The sequence below is a fragment of the Bacillus rossius genome, chromosome 1 (assembly GCF_032445375.1).
Source record: "Bacillus rossius redtenbacheri isolate Brsri chromosome 1, Brsri_v3, whole genome shotgun sequence".
Lineage (NCBI taxonomy): Eukaryota > Metazoa > Arthropoda > Insecta > Phasmatodea > Bacillidae > Bacillus > Bacillus rossius.
Window position 1 is genome coordinate 306,282,007 of NC_086330.1, and position 23,240 is coordinate 306,305,246.

General features: G+C 38.9%; 2 protein-coding genes across 3 annotated transcripts in view; one reads left to right on the forward strand and one right to left on the reverse strand.

The window, feature by feature from the left end:
• LOC134527865 (metalloproteinase inhibitor 3) overlaps nt 1-6,597 on the forward strand; it is a 104,650-nt gene extending 98,053 nt beyond the window's left edge. For both annotated transcript variants that reach the window (XM_063360844.1, XM_063360845.1), the window contains exon 6: nt 1,491-6,597. In XM_063360844.1, the coding sequence (XP_063216914.1) occupies nt 1,491-1,742 (252 nt within the window). In that variant the 3' untranslated portion in view covers nt 1,743-6,597. The remainder of the gene's footprint in view (nt 1-1,490) is intronic.
• Nucleotides 1-23,240, reverse strand: part of LOC134527890 (synapsin) — a 167,016-nt gene that overhangs the window by 119,976 nt on the left and 23,800 nt on the right. The window contains exons 4-6 of the mRNA XM_063360895.1: nt 20,374-20,473; nt 16,616-16,901; nt 8,531-8,635 (exon numbers count right to left, since the gene is read on the reverse strand). Coding sequence (XP_063216965.1) covers nt 8,531-8,635; nt 16,616-16,901; nt 20,374-20,473 — 491 coding nt within the window. The remainder of the gene's footprint in view (nt 1-8,530; nt 8,636-16,615; nt 16,902-20,373; nt 20,474-23,240) is intronic.

The following is a 23,240-nucleotide window of genomic DNA, read 5'->3' on the forward strand; positions in this document are numbered from 1 at the left end:
TAAAGGGTCTTCAGAGAAGATATTTGGAAACAGCATTGTGTGCGTGTTATTTTATATTCAACTAGCCGAGCACTCAAAATATTTTACACAGTTTATTTTAATAGAAAAGTCGGACGGTTGGTTTTCATTAATTCCAACACTAAAATTTAAGTAACACCACAGCTTCCCTGTAAACGTATTTTTTATTTAAGTTCAGGAGCAAGCACAAACATTTAGTGAGATCTCTAACTCGAGAACATGCTGTGTTGTAGTCCATTGCTAAAACAACCTTTACTCAGATGTGTACCAACGTTGATAAAGTTTTCCCTAGCATTTTATTAACTTTCATAATTTGTAAGTGTCATTGTGTCAAATTAAATATTGATATGAGTGGGGAAAACAGGTTCGTAAATATTAGGTCAAATAATTAACTACACTTTCATTAACTAATAATTATACTGTTGACTAATTTACAACTATATAAATGTTCGTCCACAAATTAATTTCACGTAAGTTGGTCAATTTTTTACACTACTCACTCGTTCTTTCACACACAACACCGTCCAGATGCACCAGTCTTCGCACACGAAGCTCGTCCCTCGCCGACCGCCATCGCTCGCCAAGGGGTACGCGCCCTTTTCACATCACTGCCTTGCAGAAAAACCTCGCTATTTACATACCTCTCAGTTCCGCTCTGAAAAGGTCTGTGAGCCCTTCTAAGTATTCGGTCAACACAATCCCTGATTGAACACTCGAAGCATCGAGAACTATGGCGTCCTAGTTACGCCACTTCACGCAGACGGTGCTCTGGGAACGTGCCGAACCCTCGAGATACAGGGGGAGAGGCACCGCTCCTTGTGGGATTACTGCAAAGGGTCGGGCGCAACCTCTCCGGGAGGCGGGGTCTCCCCTGTACCCCCTGCTGCGCCGAGTCGACTGGCCTGCCTTGTTGCCTCGCCTCTAGGATCCCCGAAACAATATGAAATAAAAAGTTCTAAGTATAAAGCGTTAAATAGCACACGCGTGGTATAAATATCAATTACTTCGATTTTATTTGTCTTGATGGTGGGTTTTCTGAAACAAAACCTTCAAAATATACTTGCGCTGTCGTATGTCGCAAATTTATTTAGCCATCACTTATAAAATCGTAGTACGCACCCTGATCTGAATCAGTGTGTGGATTAAGAAGGAAGAGGAGAGCTCGCTTTCATTGGAGCTCTGAGCATCTAAGTCTCAATAAAATTGATACTGCATTTGATTATTTGGATTTAGATTCGCTTTCACTTCGCATTATCTATTAAGATACCATAAAAACTAAGACGTTTGCATACCTGTGTTACACTAATAGCAATAGATACATTATGACTGCAATTCAAGCGGAATGCCTCTACAAGTATTTGGCATCGGACTTGAGCTAATTTTCCATGCGTTTAATCAATAGCCATCGGTGCACAAGTGTGTAGATGCGGTAGATGTGCGTGTTGGACGCTGAGCGAGTGTGTTGCCCGCAGATCGTGCACTGCCCGTGGTGGCGCGACTGCAGCAACGCCACGCTGAGCGGCGACTCTGGGGCGCTCGGCGACGCCTGCCGCTGGGAGACCAGCATGCTGTCCGACCACACGCTGCCCGACTGCCAGGAGCAGCACGCCGTGTGCCTGCGCACCGCCTCGGGCGCCTGCGCCTGGGCCGCCGACAAGCACTACAAGGGCTGCATGAAGACGCGGCGCCGAATACGCGACGAGCAGCTCTCCCGCGAGCCTTGATCGCCAGGACACTCGCCCTGGCCGCCAGGCAACTCGCCCTGACGCCAGGCCACTAGCACTGACCGCCAGGCCACTAGCACTGACCGCCAGGCAACTAACCCTGGCCGCCAGGCAACTAACCCTGGCCGCCAGGCAACTCGCCCTGGCCGCCAGGCAACTCGCCCTGACCGCCAGGCAACTCGCCCTGACCGCCAGGCAACTCGCCCTGACCGCCAGGACACTCGCCCTGGCCGCCAGGACACTCGCCCTGGCCGGCAGGACACTCGCCCTGACCGCCAGGCAACTCGCCCTGACCGCCAGGACACTCGCCCTGGCCGCCAGGCAACTCGCCCTGACCGCCAGGCAACTCGCCCTGACCGCCAGGACACTCGCCCTGGCCGCCAGGACACTCGCCCCCGGCTGTGGCGTGCCCAGACGTTCTCCTGCAACCTCGTTCATACTGCCTCCACGTTACACGCAAAATGCATAGTTTCAGATATACGTTCCTGCGACGTTTCAGGAATAATTTTTAAAAAACTGTCTACAACATTGCAGAAACATTTCATCGAAACCTTTCTAAAACAATTTATTAAGACCTTTCTGATACATTTTATAAATACATGTCTGATACAATGTATGGAAATATTCCTGCAATATTGTTTGCAAGTGGTTCACTAATATTTCATGATTCTTATTTTGTAATGTTTTCCCCCATGCAATGGAAAAGTGTTTTTAAAAGTTTGTGTTTTACCTACTGAAAACGTGCAGTAAAAAAAAGCTGATTTACTTAGTCTCTCACTGATTTAAACGCAGATTTAAGTTTTTCAGTGGTATTAATTGCCGTGGTTTTGGTGCAGTTTAACTGAATAAATAACCTTAACTGGTTGGTGGTCCATTTATCTCGATTTTTTATCTTTCTCTATTTCTGTTTCCCTAGCGAAGTACAGCGTGTGTTATTATGCGTGTCTCGCCGTGTCTCGCTGTGAATATGTACGGCATCTTGCCGCTAAATATTTATAAACCGCGAATGTGTTTTTTTATCACCTCATTACTCGCACTCTGCAGATCTGAATACGACTCAGCAGCTTAATTTAAAAGTTTACGTTAGTTAAGCACTGATAGGCTTGAGTCGTGGCGAATGTATTCGAACTGCTATCGTCGTGATTCTCATAAATGCATGATAAATCTGAATACGACAAGCAAACATGGGCAGTAGATTCGTCGCGAAAAATAGAAGTTGAAAAAATACTACTAATGGTCTGAAGTTCTTCCCGAAGTTGCAAATAATACATAAACTAATTTAGATGAAACTCTATGCTTGTGGATAGCGTTTATTTGAACATTTTGTGTGACCTTCGCTCCACCGTGTTCGGGAACCGCTGGTTCCGAACTGAGAGCGAGAGCCTGGCAGGCATGCAACACGCACAGCACCCAGGATGCTAGAGCTGCCTCACATAAGGGGCATTGCTAGTTAGGGAGGGACACGCGTGCGAAGGTGTTTTACAGAAAACATTTAATTAATAATTAAAGTTAGTTTGAACTTGTGGATTAATAATCTACCTTTAAAAACCGCAGGACATTTCCGCGTCATATAAATGTATTGAATGTAATGGCTAGTGTAACTCCCGATTATTTCAATGAAATAATTTTACGACAGCGAAAAGTTTTGCGGTGGTTATCAAAATTTGTTCAAGAACAACAAGACGCTCAGAGATTCGTCTTAGATACTTTCTGTTTTAATTGCAATAAACCATTTGTTCAGCTCCAAGTTCAAGTGTGTATTTCAGCCTCGGGAGCAACTTTAGACATTATTCGTGTATTTTTCCAACGAACCTGCAGCGGAAGATGCTCGGTGGAACTCAGAAACAGCCTTTATCAGTCGTAGCATGTTGAGTTCAGCCATTACTCTTTACGTGATATTAACGTGCTAGCATGGTTGTGTAAATAAGCAAGTGCACAAGTACACTAGGCAATATCCATGAGATGTCAGTGTTCTAAAAACAATTTTATTAGGCGTAAGAAAATTTATTTTATGTACTCCTTAGCACGAGGTCATAAATATAACAGCAGGACAACGCAAAAGAATTTGTAATATAGACATAAATTTATAAAAATAGAAGATCTGATCGTACATAACAAGGTACATTACTGCAAACAAGCGCAAGATAAATAAATACCTTACGGAAAATTATTCAAGGTACAATTAAAAGAACCCAATTAATTAAATGACCCCAAACCAGCGACTTAATAACCCGGGTAAAGAATAAAAAAAACAATAGCGTAATCTGGTTACATAGTAGTACTAAACACATGTGACACAATAAGTGTAAAACAACGAACAACAAAGCACTTGACCGATACAGCGTGAGCACGAAAAACATTGTTTTTTAATATCGTGGGAAATATAATCATAAATTTTGAAGTTAAAAATGCGAAAGGTTATTCTACATTGTCCCCTTATTCTTAGCTAAGGAGGGGGGGGGGGGAATTAACCCACCCTCTCCTTGATGTCGTCACTGATACACAGCGCAGTCCATGTCCGTCCATGTGTTTCCTGATTTATTCTCACCGAGTATCCTTGGCACAAAGTACGCTAGTATTCTTACCAGGTATCCTATTCGCGTGAACTTCACTGCCTGCAGAAAGCTAGTTGTACACGACTCACTGAAACTGCAGTACAAACCACGACAGATTTCAGTTTTTAGTCAGCAAGGGACTGAACAGCTTATGTGAGTAGTATCCTAGATTGTCTTGCTTTTGTAATATTGTGTTACAGACCACGTTGTAATAAGGTTTGTTTTGTTTTATTCTAAAAAAAAAATTGTTTCATAATTTCAATATGAATTTATTTAAAGGTTTTAAGAAAGATAAAGACAACTTTATTTTTCAACCCAAGCATGAATTGGGAGCACATAAAAACACTAATTTTTTTATTAACCGTCCGTAAATAGTCATTGTTGTTTAACTCTTTAACAATAGGCTATCAATAGTAAATATATAAACACTTCATTTTTTCCACAAATACATTATTAAAAAAAAAACGTAATTCAAAAAATTTGTGAAAACTTTTTTTTTTATATTTATGAAAGACATCCATAACCTAAAGAGTTTGATGACAAAGACTACACAGAAACGGGAAATTCAAAAATTTAAAAACCTGATTACGTTTTCTTATTTTGTGCTGGGATTGAAACATAAATTGCCTGTTAATGGTTTTAAAAACGTTAAATAATTACTATTTTTATGAACAAAATATTTTATATTCTATAAACCCTGGTTTTATTATTTTTAATTAAATTATTATAATGGGGAAACAAGACAGAATAATAAAAGAAAAATGAGTTACATCGAACGTTCGTAAACGTCACAATATGAGACCTGTGACAGTTACATGCAATGACCTTTGTTCGTGGTAGGTCAACGAACTCTCGCTGACGCATACAGCGACGATGCGTCAGGAAATCCAACTATTTCGGTCACTCTTTGTTCGGCACGTCGCAGCTACAAATGTGTACAAATAACTGGACACCCTGTGATTTCTTGGCATGTTCACCCCTCAGGCAAGGCTGCACTATCCTGTGGAGCGTCGGTAGTTGGTCAGTTTACCATTGGCTCTCACTGCTAGGAGTCGCTTTGGCTTCTAACATACAGTAGTAGGCCTATGTCCTTAAAGAAATACCCCAGTTATACATTGTAATAGTATCAACTGTAAGCGTTGTAGAGTGTTGTTTCAAGGTCACAATCAAAGAGTAACTAAAACAGTGATAGAAAAGGGCATGTTGTTTTCTCACTTGCAGCACCACCCACGCAAAATGGTGACTCTTGAGCGCAAAGCGTTCTGTGCTGCAATTTGCTAAGAGTGAATATGTAATTTCAGTTCAACGTGCGTTTAGTTTAAAGTTTAATTGTGATCCTCCAGCAAAATAATCCGCCAATGGTATAGGCAATTCGAGACGACATAGCTTTTTTTTTTTTTCTTTGCTGGCCTCCACGTTCACCTGATATAACATATTGCGATTTTTTTCCTTTGGAGGTTTATAAAAGATCGTGTCTATGTTCCGCCGCTACCTAATGATTTGCCAGAGTTGAGATTCAGAATTGAAGACTTATTAACCAAAGTGTGAGAAGAATGTGACTTCATTTGGGATGTTTGCCGTACTACTAAAGGTGCATTTATTGAACATTTGCAACATTTATAAGAGTTTGATGAATGATTTGTTGTAAATAGTCTAAATTAAACTTTTATAATATACCCATTGAAACTGGGACATTATTTCATGGACATCCTGGGGCGTGTCAGATACCAATGGTCCAATCAGACTCAAAGAATAAATGAAAAACTGTTTGAGTTCAGCCTGCTAGTAAGATATTACTCTAAATGATAGGGTGTCCACAAATAACTTATTTATTGTAAATAAACAGAATGGTACCTATTTCTCGTGTGTGTTTTGTCAAGCATGGCAATTTTAGGGTTAATATTAATTTTAGGGTGTACAAAAACTTTTCCTTTTAACTTGGGTATTATTTTTTAGTGCAAGAATTTTCTTTGAAATTTCTTTTGTGAATGAATAACAATTGCCGACCACGGCTTTTAGATCTGAATGTAATTTTAGTTTTGTAGTTTTAGAACACACGGGTTCTTTGTAATACATTATATTTAAGAGTTTTAACTTGGAATTATCATTTTGTTCTAACTTCAACTCACTTTCCAAAAATGTAACATCTTTAGTCACTGTGTGACTTCGTCAGGCAACATGTATTCTAGTTTCTAACTTAGTTTACTTTTGTATGTTACAACTCAGTCTTGTGAAACAATAGTAACGCTCTGAATTATGAAAGATGTATTGAAATTTAATCAATAAATATATTTACATAAGTTGCCTATCTATCATTTCCTTAATAAAAATCCTTTCAGAAACAATAAAATTAAAAGTTATAGTTTGCAAAATTTCTTCGAATCAAAATGCAGCGTATAGCCTTAGATGCCACAGCTGTTGCACTTAATACTGAAATACTCTAAGACATGTATTCTCTCACTGACCAATGTTGAGGATACATAATGCCTTAATTCCATATAGCGAGTTTTATATCTACTCGTCTGCGACATAAACTATGCCTGTTTAAGCACACAACTCGCTCAGCGAGTGCCAGTTACGTAGAGTACAAGCTATGTTCAGCTGGTATCAGTAATATGTGCATGATGGTGTATGGATGGATATTAGAAATGTTGAGCGCAGGGTAAAAACGTTTCAAATCCATCGCCCCTAATTAGTTAATAAAATAAATAAACAAGAACATGTTTCGATGGAAGGACTCGCTACAGTGCTCACCTCGTGTTGCGACCAGAGAGAACCGACACATTCGGCATAGAAACTCGTAACTAGAGTTAATCATTAAACTTGAATCATCCACAATCAATAGGCAAGTAATATATGAAGGTTATAAACACACATAAAAAAATCGCATCCAAGCCATTCCAATAGTTTGAATACCTGATAATATACAAAGAATAATTACAAACACACCCCAAAAGTAGCACATTGCTCCCTTAGTAATAGAAATAAGCATAACTAGAACTGACTTTAAAATGAATGTTAAGAAGACGGCAGGGCAAAATAATTTGAAAGCTTGCCAGTGTAACAACACAGGTCAACCAGGCCCATGCAGACGCAAGAAGACGTACTCGCTCAGTAAACAACTCAATGCGACGGACCCGCGGCACACCGCATGCAGGGATATCTTAATGATAATACATGTTTGCTATGCCGTAATGCCATAGAAGACACACACCACAACTACGCACAACCCTCCAAACCATACTGGCTGTGAAAACTACTCAAGTACAATTTTCACCTGTGGGGGTTGCCCCTCCCCCCCTAATTGTAGTGGGGCTTCCATAGAGCATTACAAACTATTAGCAGTGTTGTACAGGAGTCTGATTTTGTTTCCCAGAGTACATATGCACGTATCCCGCCGTGTTTTTGGCGTATTCCCCAGTTGGTTTCAACGCATCCAAGGCAGATGGTGTCAAACACAGGCCGTGTCCAAACTTAAGTTCACTCTTGCCCTTGTGTGTGCCATGGTAGTTAGGACGGTACAATTTTTGGCCTCCACAAAGGATTTTAGCCAGACAAACAGGTGTTTGTCATTAATTTAGTCTATAAACAGATTTAATTCCTACATAAGTATTTAGCTAAAATAAGTAATTTTTACACTTCTTTATTGACACAAAAATCAACGGGTACCCACAGTCCGTGCGCCCCTGCAAAGCCCCAACTGACCTCAACAGTGCCCCCAAAGAGCCCCAAAAGTTTCTTAACTCTTGATTGAATACAAGTACATCGTTAATATTGAAACAAATATTTTAAAAACATTATTGCTTTGGAAATGAAAAAGAACCTTGTGAACAAACTTCTTAATAATATTCACAAAATAGTTGTCTGCTACCGTGTGAGATCGTCATTTTTTATCGGGATTGTTAGGTCTTTGGTAAATTTCGTCATGACATCAGAATACAGGATTAAAATATAAAAAAAACTACTTGAGAGTTCTTTTCATTTTGAAGTTTTTTAAATCGAAATTATTTTAAGAGCTAATTTTAATTTTTGGTTTGTTACCACTCACAATTTCGCTGAGGAAACTGATCCACATCATGTTGTGGCCACAGCAAATAGCTGTCAAAACAACACTGAGTCCATAATTATTAAAATGCCTTAACAATGAATTTTAGAAATGAACCGATAAATCACGATAACGTTTACAGGAGAACTACAACTTTGATCGATTAGTGCAATTTGTTGGTCACTCACCATCTCCTTGTAGTTGGGGTAGAAGGTCTGCTCGATGAGCGGGAAGCTGTCCTTGCCGAGTCGCCGCTGCAGCTGCAGCAGATGTGCGAACACCCACGGCTTGTCCTGGAATAACAACACAGTTGTCACATCACTGCAGCTGCAGCAGATGTGCGAACACCCATGGCTTCTCCTGAGACAACAGAGCTCTCACATAGGTGCAGCAGTTCTGAGAACACCCACTGCTTGTTCTTAGGCAACAAACACAGCTGTCGCACTGCTGCAGCTGCAGCAGATGTGCGAACACCTATGGCTCGTCCTGGGACAACAAACACAGCTGTCTCACCGCTCTCATTCTTGTTTCATCTGGTGTGAATTCTTATTGTAGATTCTTAATACAGCGCGTTTAAGTACATTTGAACACTTCTGGAATTTATCTTTTTAATGTTTTTCGAAAACCACATGCCAAAAATCTTACAATATAAGCAAATGTTTTACATTAATCTGTCGTTACATCATATTGAATTTCCTAAACTGATTATTGATGGGAATGAAATGGTCGCATCCCGAGTAGGCCAGTGTCATTCAGTGACTGGAATGCTTTCTGGAACCCGACTCTCGCTGTTTGTCACTTTGATACAACAAGGTTACACTTAGTCACAATGCTTTAAGTTGAATCAAAACATATGTATTAGTAATCCTTACCTTTATACATACCAGCCAGTTTTATTCTAGTGTGAACACACATATTTCGGGTTGGGTGGAGGGGGGTGTGGCATTTAGGTTCCTTGGAAAACCACCTTCTGCGAACCTAACAGTTGAACAGTACCTACATTCAAGATAAATTGAATCACTCGGAACTAACTTTCGACAGTAATGCATGGTCACAATTACACATGTTTCGCCAAAACATAACATGTCTGGTACATTTCCGGCAAGCGGCCAGTCTTGCAACATGTAATGGATGTAAAGCCCCGCGGTAACGCACAGGGGTGGGAGACCTCCAAGATTACACATGGCTCCGAAGCGTCTGGCCGCCGACTCATTGCTCATGAATATGAGTCACATCGTGGTGTTGGGATCGAACCCACGACCTCGCCTCAAGAGCGTCACTTAGCAGCGATGGGCGCTCGGGAAGCTAGGACAAGTAGTTCAAATATTTAAACACTCCTTGACTTGAAGAAAAGACTTATCAACCTTAAGAGGATTCAGCACAGCTGCTGAACCTGTGTATTACAGAGTCTCCAAAGTTTCTCAATAATTTGCATAAATATACATATTATTAAAAGTCTAAAAAATACACTATAGAGAACCCATGGACTCTTGTGGACAAAATGTGATTTTTATTTTTAAATCATTTTTATTCCTTAGTGAAAGTACTGTTTATAAGCCTAGTTTTTATAAGTTCTGGGGTTATTTTTATAGGAGCCTTGTTAAGCCCTTTATGAAACCATTGTTCAGGGTTTCCCTATCATCGTCACAGATTTTTTTCTAAAGCAATGCACACATTGCTAGGCGAGCAAGTCCTCGTAGCTTGAGAAACGGGTGGGAGGCAGGGAAGGGAAGAAGATAGGCAGACGGCGAGAGTCCCCCTGCTGGGCGCCTGGTTCTGTCTGAGCCTGGCAACAGGGAAGAGAGCAGGTGGTGGGGGCTGGCACTACCTGCGGCTGCCCCAGAACTGAGTTTCGCTACTGACGAGAAGAAAGGAGATATTGCTATCAGTGGCTCGGAAGTCTAGAAAATACCTACATGTTGTTTTCATCACCGTACAGGAAAAAAGAGGCGCAGGCCAGAGTCACTACGTATGTAAGTATGTGTGAGTAAATTATTTTCTGTAAAAATATACGTTTGTGAAATCAAACTTTATGTTACGTTTTGGTTTATTGTCGTCATAAATACTGTTAAAGAAAAGCTGCACGTAACTTCGATGGGGGAAAAAGGGGGGGTTGTAATTGCAGGAATATAATCTAATGCAAGTGCTTCTGAAAACTTACAGCTACTAGTAAATGTCCACCAGGAAATATATTAGATACCATCAGACAATTTCTCGTGTAAGTACCATTTTTATTTACATAAACAATACGTAAAAAATTAAATTGAACCATACAGTCCGCATTACAAAAATCGCACCATCAACTTAAAAAATAAATAAGTTAAATGTTATATGTTTTTTGTTTATCAGTGTTCAGAAAAAGAATTGAGGCCTGGACTTCTCGCCGGCATAACACGGATCCAAAACTCTTCCGGATAATCCCTTACAGTTAATGCAGTGTGGAACGAGCGTGGTCGTGCATTAATGTGAACCCGTCGCCAGCAAACCCCGCATGTGCGACCACATGCTCTTGCAGGATCTCGGCGATGCATCGACGAGCAGTCAGCGATCCTGGTCCTCGAGCACCGCCAGTCCGGGAAACGCACACCAGGTCGGTCTTACCGTCGATGGACATGCCGCCCCAGAACATGCAAGAGCCGCCTCAGGGGCGCGGAAGACTGCCATACTGGAAAACTACCATAATGAAAGTGTTCCACCTGGCTTCTTCGAAAAAAAGCGGAAAAGTACCATAACAGAAAACTGCCATAACGAGACGTAATTCTGTCATATTTTCTTTAAATATCCATGGAAATAGTACAGCAGCATTTCTCTCAAAGTAGTGAATAGAATACTCGGTAGGTAGCGCTATCAACACTTTAACTGTTTCTCAGGTTAACTTTAAAGCCTACAGATAATACTTCTTACTGTGATAGTTGCAATCACATATCACCGCATAAGATCGCGCACGAGAAAAAAGAAATTTTTCCAAAAATGTGTTATTTGTAAAAAAAAAAAAATTGTAGTTTTCCATGATGGAATTTTTTCCTCCTGTTTTGACGGAGGCGACGGAAAAGTACCATAATATAAAACTGCCATAACTTAAAAGGACGAAGGGGAATTCTGCCAAAGTTTCTTATACATTCTACGGAATGAGGAAAACGGCCTAACTAGTAAAATTTTCATAGAATTTAAATTTTTGCACACTGGAATAATTTAAATAATTGTAGATAATTATTTAATGAGTACAAATCCAACGCAAATATTTGAGGGTTTTCTTATGTAATGTTTTCATTATTATGGTGATAGAACACAAAAAACTCAGATATTAAGGTTTTTAATATCCATTTTAAATTATTTAAAGTCTACAAAATGTATTTTTAAGATGCTGAAATGTGAGGGAAATATTTTTGTGTAGTGTAGAAGGCACAGGTCAAGCAGCACAGGTGCTCTAGGGGAGAGACATAGGCTCGTACATCAAATGTTGGTGGGCTTTGCACAGGCTTGAAGTCTTTCAAAATTAACCTTACTAAAATTAAAGTATTTTTTATATAAGAAAATAAAAATATACTACTATGCGTAGCATATTATTCTGCTTCTTTAAAACACACTGACTGATATACAATTAATTCAAATATTTTATGTACAAAAGCAAAAATGTTTTAAATGTTTGTTGGAGCTTTATTTATAACATGGTGGAATGATAATACTGCAGTTGCTAAAAACTAAAACGCTACATAACTAAATAAATATTTTTTGCAAAACTCCGCGAACCCGGAGAACCCCCGTAATGGCCACCGCATAAATGAAAATTCCGTACCACGTAAAAAAAATAATAATTTTTAGTAGGTGTAATATCAAATCCGTTATAATTTATAGCAAAAATTCTAAACATTACCTAAAACATTTGACTGGAAAATTTTATATGAAACGATCTATTAACATAAGAGCATGGATTGAAGAAAAAACTTCCTTACTATCAAATTCGTTCGAATTTGTGTTAAACCTACTTAATTTTATCTGAAACCTTATTCCAAAGCAAATTAGTGCAAGGGATGAAAATATAGTATTTGATGGTCAAAAAAATTCATAACTACTTTAGTAGGCATAATATTGAATTCATTGTAAGCTATTCAGTGATAGATGCATTGATTTAAAAACGTTCAAAATATTATCGTGTATTTTTAATTCTCAAGAAGAACTGCAATAATTTTGACTTAATCATTAGTTCTTAACTCCAATACCTATGGTACTGTAAAATATAATTCCAAATATCTGGGCATAAACATACAGCTAATTTATTTCCTAGTTAAAGCAATAACAGGAGTATTACTTGTTTACATAATATTTCCACTAAATATGTAAAGTATAAATAGTTTTCATGAAACATCAACCCGGCTGGCTGATGTGCGCACAGAAGCCGACATGATGTCCAGCTTTGCACATGGACTCTCCGAGAGCGGCAGAGCGCGCGCTTGGTAATCTCAAGGGGCGTGGTTCAAATCTCGTCTTGGAAATTTTTTTTACTCTTTTTAATTGCATTATAAAATAATAATATTATAATAATGTTGCATCAACCCAATAAGGTTAACGTTTGTTTTTTTTATAAAGTATTTATAGACTGATTTCAGTCGTTTCAGTAAAAATAAATATACGAGCATATACTTAGTTTTATAATATGTGTTTTAAAGTAATGCCATAAAAAGTATAACTTCTAAAGTATGGAAAACTTTATAGTATTAACTTTTTAGTGAATTTGAAATAGATGGGCAAGTTGAACATAGCGGAAAGGACAGTGAAAGCTAGTTTTCATTGGTTAACTCTGCCCCCCCCCCCCCCCCCTAAAGATATTGCTCGCCCGTGTCGGAAACTAATGTATTAAGAGCTGACCAAATATGCTGAGGAACGACAGAACTTGCATATTCGAGGCTAATATTTTAGAATCTATTATGGCGAGACGATAAAGTTGCTTCGTTACGATCCAATCTAAATAGTTATTTTACAAGAGTCTAGCGACAGCAATGCTACCGTCCTGCAACTGGCTGCAAATGCCGATCCTCTCCGAAGTTGGCCGATCGGGAGCGCCTACCCCCTGGATGTTTGATTTCCAAGTATCTTTAATGTAACTATCCTAACCAAATCAACCGTCCTCAAAGTTTTAAAGTATTTATAATGTAGCTAACCTAACCTAATTGATCATTAGTTATCATGTCCTTATCTGAAAATTACAATTTAATTAATAAATTTACTTTTATTTGCATTCATTATTCAAATATATTTATTACTTTTGAAATTATACGTGCTCGTATTTATTTTTACAAGTACAAAAAAAATTCGCACCTGCCGGGATTCGAATCGGCAACCTTACGATTATATGATAGCGCCGCTAAGCGCTCAGCCACGAGGCCATATTTGACAAATATAAGTTTCAGATGACATATATGATCGTGCCGCCGGCCCCGGAACGAGCGTGAGCGGTGCGGCAGCCGACCCCGGAACGAGCCAGTTGAGTTGCCAGTTGCAGGAAGGTAGCATTGCTGTCGCTAGACTCTTCTGTTATTTTTAGTACCCCTTAGATTCGATCTGATTTGAAAGGCGTTTTACGTCAAAAGAACGTTAGCGAAATAAGTTATTTTCCTGTAACTGTCATAAGCCGGCAGACCACCGTGACAAAACTCCCTTCGACGTCGCCTTGGTGCGCGACACGACGGGAGTGTTTGTTCTACTCGTGCTCTGGGGCGCCGTCAGACCGGGCGGGCGAAGCGGTCCGTGGTCGGCGCTAAACGTCCACATCATCAGCGGGTCCGGCGCGAGAGTAATTAACGTAACGGGCCGTGAGCCAAGTTGCTCACGAGGCTGATGTTCGCGTGAATTATTCACGAGCCTGGTCGGGTTGACCTGCGCCACCAGGCCGCCGGCACAGCCGGGCCCGACTGCGCGTCGCTTCTGTTGAGCCTGGACACAGGCGCACCATGGCTCCTATCAGCGCGACTCCGGGAACACAGCTCACACTGTGCCCCTGTCGCTTGCCGGCCGATCAGTCGGCGGAAGAACGAGGGATTACATGATTTGTACGGTACTACCTACAGGCTGAGTCCGAATTCAACCCACAAATTACTACCGCAGCTTATTTCCGAAAAAATAATAAATAAATACATTGAAACCATTTAAGATTGCTTACGGTCTGACGTTGGAGCTGAACAATTATTTTGTTGTATTCAAGAGGCAACCCCGAGCGTCCTGATAATACTTGCTTGATCAAACACCGCAAAACTGGTCGCTGTCGTAACAATCAATTTCCCAAATATTTGTGTGACTGTTGATAACAAATTACTTAAAAAACGTTTTGCAGTATTTTTATCAACCAAACTATACAGATTCTCAGTACATCTTAAATACATGCTCGTTTATTAATGAAAAACTAGATTTTCAGCTACAAATTCAAAAGGAAACATTTTATACCATAAGTATAATACATTTATTCAACTTTTTTTTTCGTAGGTAAGCTGCAGTTGAAGTCAAATTATAACTCATTCTCTTGACTTTACTGATAATCCCACAGTTCTCTACACAAAAAATCGGTACGTAGAAGAAGAGTTAGCTAAATATTAAGGAGGAATTGTGTATGACCTGGGTAATGAGAAAAAGAGACAACAAGGAAAATATAAATTGATATAAGACGTTCTTAGTCATTATACTAGAATATTTAACTCATGGTTAAGGGAAGTGTTGGAGCTTTTGCACATGACAGTTTTATAAGCTGATGTACTGGAATATTTTTAATGTGGCACATATAAGTATCCGACCACTCACTGGGAAGTGGCATGTACTTATTCTAACGGTAGTGTTGGAATATGTTAATATGATAAAGAGGGGAGCTCGACGTCTCACCACGAAGTTGTCTGTTGTTACTAGCGGTAGTACCGTAGTGCACTATATTTACGTTGCAAATATGAGTGTTTGATCACTCACAGAGAATTGTGTTTGCTATTTGTAGTAATATTATTGAAATATATTAACGTAGCAAAAATGAGTGTTTAACTGCTCACCGTGAAGTTAACGGTAGTATTCAAATATGTTGATATGGCAAAGGGAGGTTTTTAACCGCTCACCGTGAAATTGTAAAGGCTATTTTTAAAAATATTTTTGTAACACGTTGAAGTAGTTGGGAAGAAATTGACTACTCACAATAAAATTGTTTAATTGCTCCTAGCGGTTGTATTGGTAAAACGTTGACGCGATAAAGATATATTTTTGACTGCTCGCCCTGACGTTGAATTGACTTACCAGAGGTAGTTTTTAAATATGTTGACGTGGCATATAAGAGCTTTTTACCACCCACTGGTATTGAATTATTTTGATGTGGCAAAGAAAAGTGCTTGACTGCTCACTGTGAAGTTTTATAGGTTGTTTGAAGTGGTAGTATTGGCATATGTTGTCTTAGAGTTATAATCACTCAACGGGAAGTTGTACAAGCTTGTTGCAATATATTAACCAGTAAGTTGTAGAGGTAGTATTGAATTATGTTGATGTGAGAAAGTTAAGTGTTTGAATTCTAACCAGTAAGTTGTAGTATGTTACAAGAGTTAAATATTGAAATATACTCTTGGTGAAAAAAATTACTGATTGTAATTTCTCCGGAAATTTGTACAGGATGTTTCTAGTGGTAGTCCTAGAGTATTTCATTGCGTCAGCGCGTCAAACAAGAGTTTTGACTGCTTACATGGAAGTTTTATAGGTTGTCCTTACTACGGAGTTGCTGGGATTCCGAGTTGTAGCCGCAACGAAGGCGAAGATATCACCGACGTTTCGGTCAACCGTTGCAATCGCCATTATCACGGAGCAACGGCCGAGAAAGCCTGTGCTGTTTATTGGAATGAGTACACGTCACGACGAGGAATGTTTGTCCGCTCACAGGGGAGTTGCGTGCGGCAAGGGAGAGTTGCAAACGCAGCGGCGAGGTGTCGGCTCAGATTATCTTATAGCTTATATAAAGAAATGTATTATGGGTTATATATATATTACTTAAAACTACTCTGGATATAATCCTTTTTCAAGGTTTGCAAGAGTAGTATATTTTAATTGTAGTACACAAATTATAATAGACACACACAAGATTATATATATTATATAATATGATACAGTTTATATTATATAATAAATAAATCGGTTCCTTTTATCTGGATTATTCAAGTTTCCAGGGTATAGCTTTCCATCATCATTTTATTCATTTTTTTTATAGAGATATCTGGTTTATATTGGTTGTTTTTCAAGTGCAAGAATGTTTGTCGGCTGACCTGGAAGTTGTAGATGGCGTGCAGCGAGTTGACGCTCGGCACGCCGCCGTACGTGAAGCCCAGCAGCAGCGGCTTGTGGTCCTCGCCGGCGTCGCGCAGGTTCTGGCGCACCAGCAGGAAGTCGGGTCGGAAGGAGCGCACCACCTTGGTGCCGTTGCGGAACACGGCCATGCTGACCACGACCCCCGCCTCGCCGCCCGCCGTCAGGGACAGCTCCCGGAACTCCGCCTGCTCCACGCGGATGTCGTAGTCGCCGTGCAGCCTCTTGCCGCGGAAGTACTTGGACCTGGGGGCCAGTGCTCGTGTGGGGATTGGCATTCCTCACCTCTTTTATCGTCATGATTTAATTTTTTTAATTCTTTGACTTCGTATCCGGTTAATAAGTCAGTTGGTTAATAAGTTCAACGGTAATTTGTTCTAGTTTTATGTAAATTTTTAAAGTTTGGTTTTTAAACTTTATTGAAAAAAAAAAGACTGTGTAAGAGAAAGGTTGGTTCTACGGCCAGCTACGCTCTGTGCCGGGTGTGTGTTTCTCGTGACGGCCGCGGCGCAGCGCGAGGATCGAGTGGAGCGCCGGAGCGGCGAGAGACAGAGCCATGGGGTGAGGGGGAGGGAGCGGGCGGCCAAGGGCGCGGCGCGCAAAGACGTAGCTCGGCGGCGACCTGGCTGGGCCGTCTCGCACCTCGCGAAACAGCAGCCAGCCAGAACTTTACCAGGTGTGTTCCATTGCAACAAACTCGCTCCAATCGCGTTAGCATCAGTGCCACAGCAACATCATCATCACCTATGGAAGTAAATGTTTGTATACACATCTATATTGGCATGTTTACTTTGGCATGTCCACGTGAAGTAGTTTAGAATTTACAAAATAAATAATTTGTGTAAAAACGTTTTTGTTTATACCTTTAAGTCTACTGAATTGAATATCTTAGAATGACACTAGTGTGCTCTGGCAGGTAAAAAATAAACCAATATGTCGATCTCCAATAGCACCTTATAGCAGACGAAAGAGAATCCAACAAGGCGGCATCTAATACGGCCGCCGTGACATCACATTGGCGGGATTAATATATGCCACCTGGTAAATATTTTGGAAACAATAATGAAGGTAATTTTTACTAGTTCATCCATTGGAAATAGAACCTAGTAACTCCAAAATGCATGACATAAAAGTACTTTTTATTTTAATATTCTTTAATATTTCTTATGATAAAAAATATATATAAATATTATTATTAAATTGCATCTATTGGGTTCTAACAAGGATCTCTGAACTCTTTAGTACAAAGTCCTTTTATTAATATATATATATATATATACCTTATCATTTGTTGGTTTTTATTTAAAACAGAGATCGAGGTGTAAAATTTCAATTGATGTGACGAATGAAAGTTTTGGTGTCATATTTCAAGGTCAAGGTCATGACTCCCCTCCCTGACTGTTCTAGACTAAAACTAGATAAGTTGGGCCCACGTAAAAACTGCATAAATACAGGGAAAACCCTGGGTACTTACATGCAGGATGCAAAACTATTATGCATTAATATCAAGCAGGTTGGTTACGGGAAAAAGAAGGATGGTTCTGGAAGAAGAGCTGGACAGAGTAGAAAAGAGGTAGTATTCGGGCTCAGGGAAACACAACGGAGTTTGAGCTTACTGTGCACCGTGGCATGGCCCATATTTTAAGTACTTGTGTGAATCAGCATTGTTAAATAGTATTAAATGAATTTTTTTTACTTGTGTAACTTCATTTTTTATTGGTGTAATGATCTTTACTTTTTAGTTTGGCAGGGAAATTATTTATCACGAATTATTATTTGATTAATCACACACCATAATATAATTATCAGCCCAGTTTAAAAAAGTTTAAATAAATACCGTGCGTAGAATTTAATTGTTTTTATTTCAACTTTGTGGCAATATGGTTATAATGTAAAGAATTACCGTGAAGGTCCTTGCCGTTTATTTTTCGCGTCATAGAGCGGCGGACATGTTGTCATTGTTCATTCATTCAACGGCAGAACATTACCAGTGCCTATGAATGTATTGCAGTATGTCTATGTAGTCTATTGGCACACTCTGTTGCACTATAACTCAATGATAAGGTGATATTTTCAGTACTACAAAATCAGTCTATAACAATGCTTGATCATATCTAAACTATACCCAATTATAAAAGTAAATTAAAAACTAATTTATTATAATAATCATAGTTTTTATATTTACAAAACAAATTTCCTTTATGAAATATTTCAATAGTGAGTAATAGTTGTTAATTAATCAATATTGATTATTCAATAATTATTAATATCTTGAGCAGCTATTGGGAAGTGAGTAAAATTTTTGTTAATTAATTTTTATTTAGGCAATTGTCTTCTTTCTCTCCTCTCTCTCTCTCTCTCTCTCTCTCTCTCTCTCTCTCTGCCGTTTTACCTCTTAAGATATATTTACTAGTCGAGATTTTAATGGCCATATAAGTTTCGCGTCTATGACGTGTACTGATTTACACGCGCTTTTTTTATTCTTACATTAAAAAAAGTTATGGGTGAAAAATTTCTAGGAAAATAATAAATTATCTGTGTTTTAACTCACATATTATTTTTTTTCTTAGCTCTGGAAATTTAGAGTATAGTTCGAGACACTATTTTAAAAATCGAATCCGAGATTTAGATTGAAAAAAAAGAGTTTCGAACTATCACTAGTGTTTATAAATAAACATTTTATCAGGGGTTTGGTATACAATATTCACTGTAATACAATAGCCGCACACAAATTATGAAAATAAAATGTGGTGTTTCACTTTTTTTAAAACTATGGATTTTTAACTTAATAAAATCCAAGCCTTTTCATGTATAGTGTTTGACAGTATCCCTACATTACAAGATAGCCAATAGGTTTACGTAAAATATGAAACGCAGATATACTTTAAAGACTCCCTTTGCAATATCACATCTGTAATTCGCCGATGTAACGATATTACGAAGGGCTACAATAGCTCAAACACACTCGGGCAGATATATTTGTGGCTCTGCGCAGGTAGCGTTGAGCGCCTGAGGGGTATGTTCACTGCCAAGCAGTAAAGCTACATGAGTTGCAGCTGTCCCAGGCGGAGATCATGCGTTACAATCCGGTCCATGCTGCGAGAGATGTCACACTGCAGGTGTTGCTAAGCACTAGTTATAGGCACCTGGTGTTGTAGGTGGGAGTCTTTCCTGAACCAGAGACGCAGCAAGACCAACCACGACTGCAAGGCTTGGTATAACTGGATTTGAAGGACAAAATAATTCATTACTCCCTTACTAGACACTGAATCGAGATCGTTATAGATTGTTGTAAATATTATATATATTACGAAAAAAACTGAGTGTTTTTATACCAGAAACTTTTGGCGCGAGGAGTGAATAAATTCGTTTAATGCTTAGCTCATGATACAAAATGGGTAAGTTAATGTGGGAGGTTCCTTTAGCAGCGCAGCTGAGGACCTCCTGCGCCAGACTGGTGGCACGCCTGTGTCCATATCATCTTACCGAGGATACACTAGAAACTCTACAACAACGCTGGATGCATTTAATACAAGACATCCGAAACATTTTAGCTGCGTGTAAGATGCTAGCTTTGTTGATCAATCGTTCTGGAATAGTGTGCTTTTGTAAATAAAGTTTTTTTTTCAGGATGTTCCGTGAGTTTGTGGAATGTTGGAGAGTGTTTGAAAGGACGCGTGCGCCCGTGGGCCGGGCCTAGAGGAGAGCGCGCACTCACCAGTCAGTGTTCTGGTCGTCTATGACGAGCAGCGTGAAGCAGCGGTCCTTGTTGTAGGCGGGTCTCCCGCTGGCCACCCCTGCGCCCGACACCGCAGCGCCTGCGACACCGACACACACACTTCCTGTCCGTGCACTTTCAACATTCCGTCAAACGAAAATGGAAATTGGTTATTTGAGAGGCATTTCAAGAATTCATACGAAATACAGTACGTCCATAAAAAACAGTTATAGTATCAACTGTAAGCGTTGTAGAGTTTTCGTTCAAGGTCACAATTAAGTTATCTTTGAAAGATTTGTGCAATGGGAGTGCATGACTTGATGTAAGCTTTTGGACATACGTCATTGCTAAATCACATGTATGTCTGTAGAAGAAAACTACAAAAAAACACAAAAGACAATATTTTTGTGCTGTCATTATTTGTTTTTTTTTCGTTCTGTTATTCCATTTTCTTTGTTTTTCTTTGTTTGTTGACCATATTCCTGTTATGGAATATTATGTGGTGTTTATATCCTGTTAACAACAGCAATTTTTTGCTTAATTTGTGTTTATGTCTTTTGTGTTTTTTGTAGTTTTCTTCTACATACATACATGTGCTTTAGCAATGGCGTATGTCCAAAAGCTTACATCAAGTCACAATTAAGGAGTAACTCAAACAGTTTTAAATAAGCGCATGCGCGAGTACTTCTTTGTTTATTTTCTCGCTTGCAGCGCCACCCACGCAACATGGCGACTCGTGAGCGTAAGGCATTTTGTGTTCTGCAATTAGCTAAGAGTGAATCTGCGGTTTCAGTTCAACGTGCGTTTCGTTTGTGCGAGAGTGGTTCAACGCCGAAGTCCCTGGCCGCTGGATTGGCCGAAATGCTCGAGACGACCGAGTTCTTTTTCGCTGGTCTCCACGTTCACCTGACATAACGCCATGCGATATTTTTTTTCTTTGGCGCTTTGTAAAAGATCGTGCCTAAGTTCCGCCGCAACCTAATTATTTGTTAGAGTTGAGCCACAGGATTGAAGAGGTTATTGCTTACATTACTCCGTATTTGTTAAACAAGGTGTGTGAAGAATTTGACTTTACGTTGGATGTGTGCCTTATAATTGTAAGTGCACATCCTGAAAATTTATAAGAAAAACTAGGTTAGTTTACCTGCAATTTGATGTAAGATTTGTTGTAAATATGGACATCCTGTATTTTGTGGTTTTAAATAACCGTGTTTTACTTTCAGAATTTCGTTTGAATTATTTTAAATACATAATTATCTGTTGAGGAACATGCTTATATATTTTTTCTGCACAATTAAAATTTATTGTATCTATGCTCACGTTTGTTTAGGTTACGATATCCTTTTATTACTCAATACACAATACAACATTAAATCAATTTCATAAAATTAAATGGCTGGTTTCCAGAACACAACATAAAATTACTAAAGCAGTTTTATAGCGATCGATGAAAATTTACTTTCAATAAAAATTTAGAACATACCCGGAACGAAAATATGTAATGGAATCGGAGCATCCAGTCGCTTTACCGACTAGGTGGCAGCGGTTGTGACGTGTAAGTGACGTCATGTGCTGTTTAAGGGGATGAATACCTAAAAATGAAATCAACTGTGATTTGGAGGGAAATATCTGTAGCTCACTGCCTGGCTGCTGCACTGCAATATTGCATTTGATCTCATTACAAGTATCACAAGTATTACAAGTACTACAAGTACTACAAGTATTACAAGTATTGCACACGTATTGCCGCGCGCCTTCGCGCTCATCACTGCAAGTATGCTTGCTTCAAGTCAGAAGTCCGATCTTTTGTCTCAGCTACGTGGTACAAAATAATATATTGTAAGATATACACACATGTGAATTTATTATTGGCCGTAGCCATTAAGAAATGTTATTCTATGTCACTGAATTTTGTGTCAATTTCATTGGCAGTAACGCACGGTAGTTGGTATTAAGTTCTCTATACAGAGTTAGTCTGAATTCACCTGATAAACCTACCCTGCAAGTTCATCACGAATCGGACACGTGTGTCCGGTTTATTTTTAATTTAGATGGTCCTAAAACTGTACACAATACAAATTCTATTGCCTTTTACTGCTTAATAAAACATTGGGACCCCGCATCCATCCATCAATACCTCGGTTCCCGACATGGTATAGACACACGTTGTTCATACTACGACACAAGATAGCTACATGAGCGAAATCTTTTTCTGTGGCTACTGTACGTTCCTAGAATGACTACCCGATTCAACCAGGCTTCATAATTCTCTTTCGATGTTTAAGTAAACATTATTCAGGCACTAACTTAAATCCTATTCTCAGTTTTAGCTGTGGTATCAGTGACGTGTGAATATTTGTGCGTAAAGGTGTCTGAATTTGTAGGACTTATTATCAGAAAATGATTTTGTATTTTTAGGATGGTTCATGTCTTTGGTTAAGTTTTATAAAATGTTCTTTCACACAGGTTTTCTATAGGAAGTTATAATTATAGCATTACAGATATATTTTTTAACTTTTTTTTCCCCGATCATAGGTCTTGTCTGTAATAATGTAAAATAAATTTGAAATCCCATTTTTAGTATCTTTTAAATATCTTAAATCGTTTTTTGTATCTATTATGTTTCAATTTTTTACTATTTTTTGTACTTTCTAGCATTTTATTTTAGTTTGTATTGCAATGTGTCTGTAAGTTTTATTTTTGTTTTGTTTTTTTGGCCACATATTTTTATAGGCCTACTTAACATATTTACGTTTTGTTTTATTAACACCACTTTACATGTTATTTTTTAAACATTTATGTTGTTAAGTGTAAAACAAGAAAGTTAACTTCGTTACATAAAATAAGTCAATAAAATAAAATAAAAA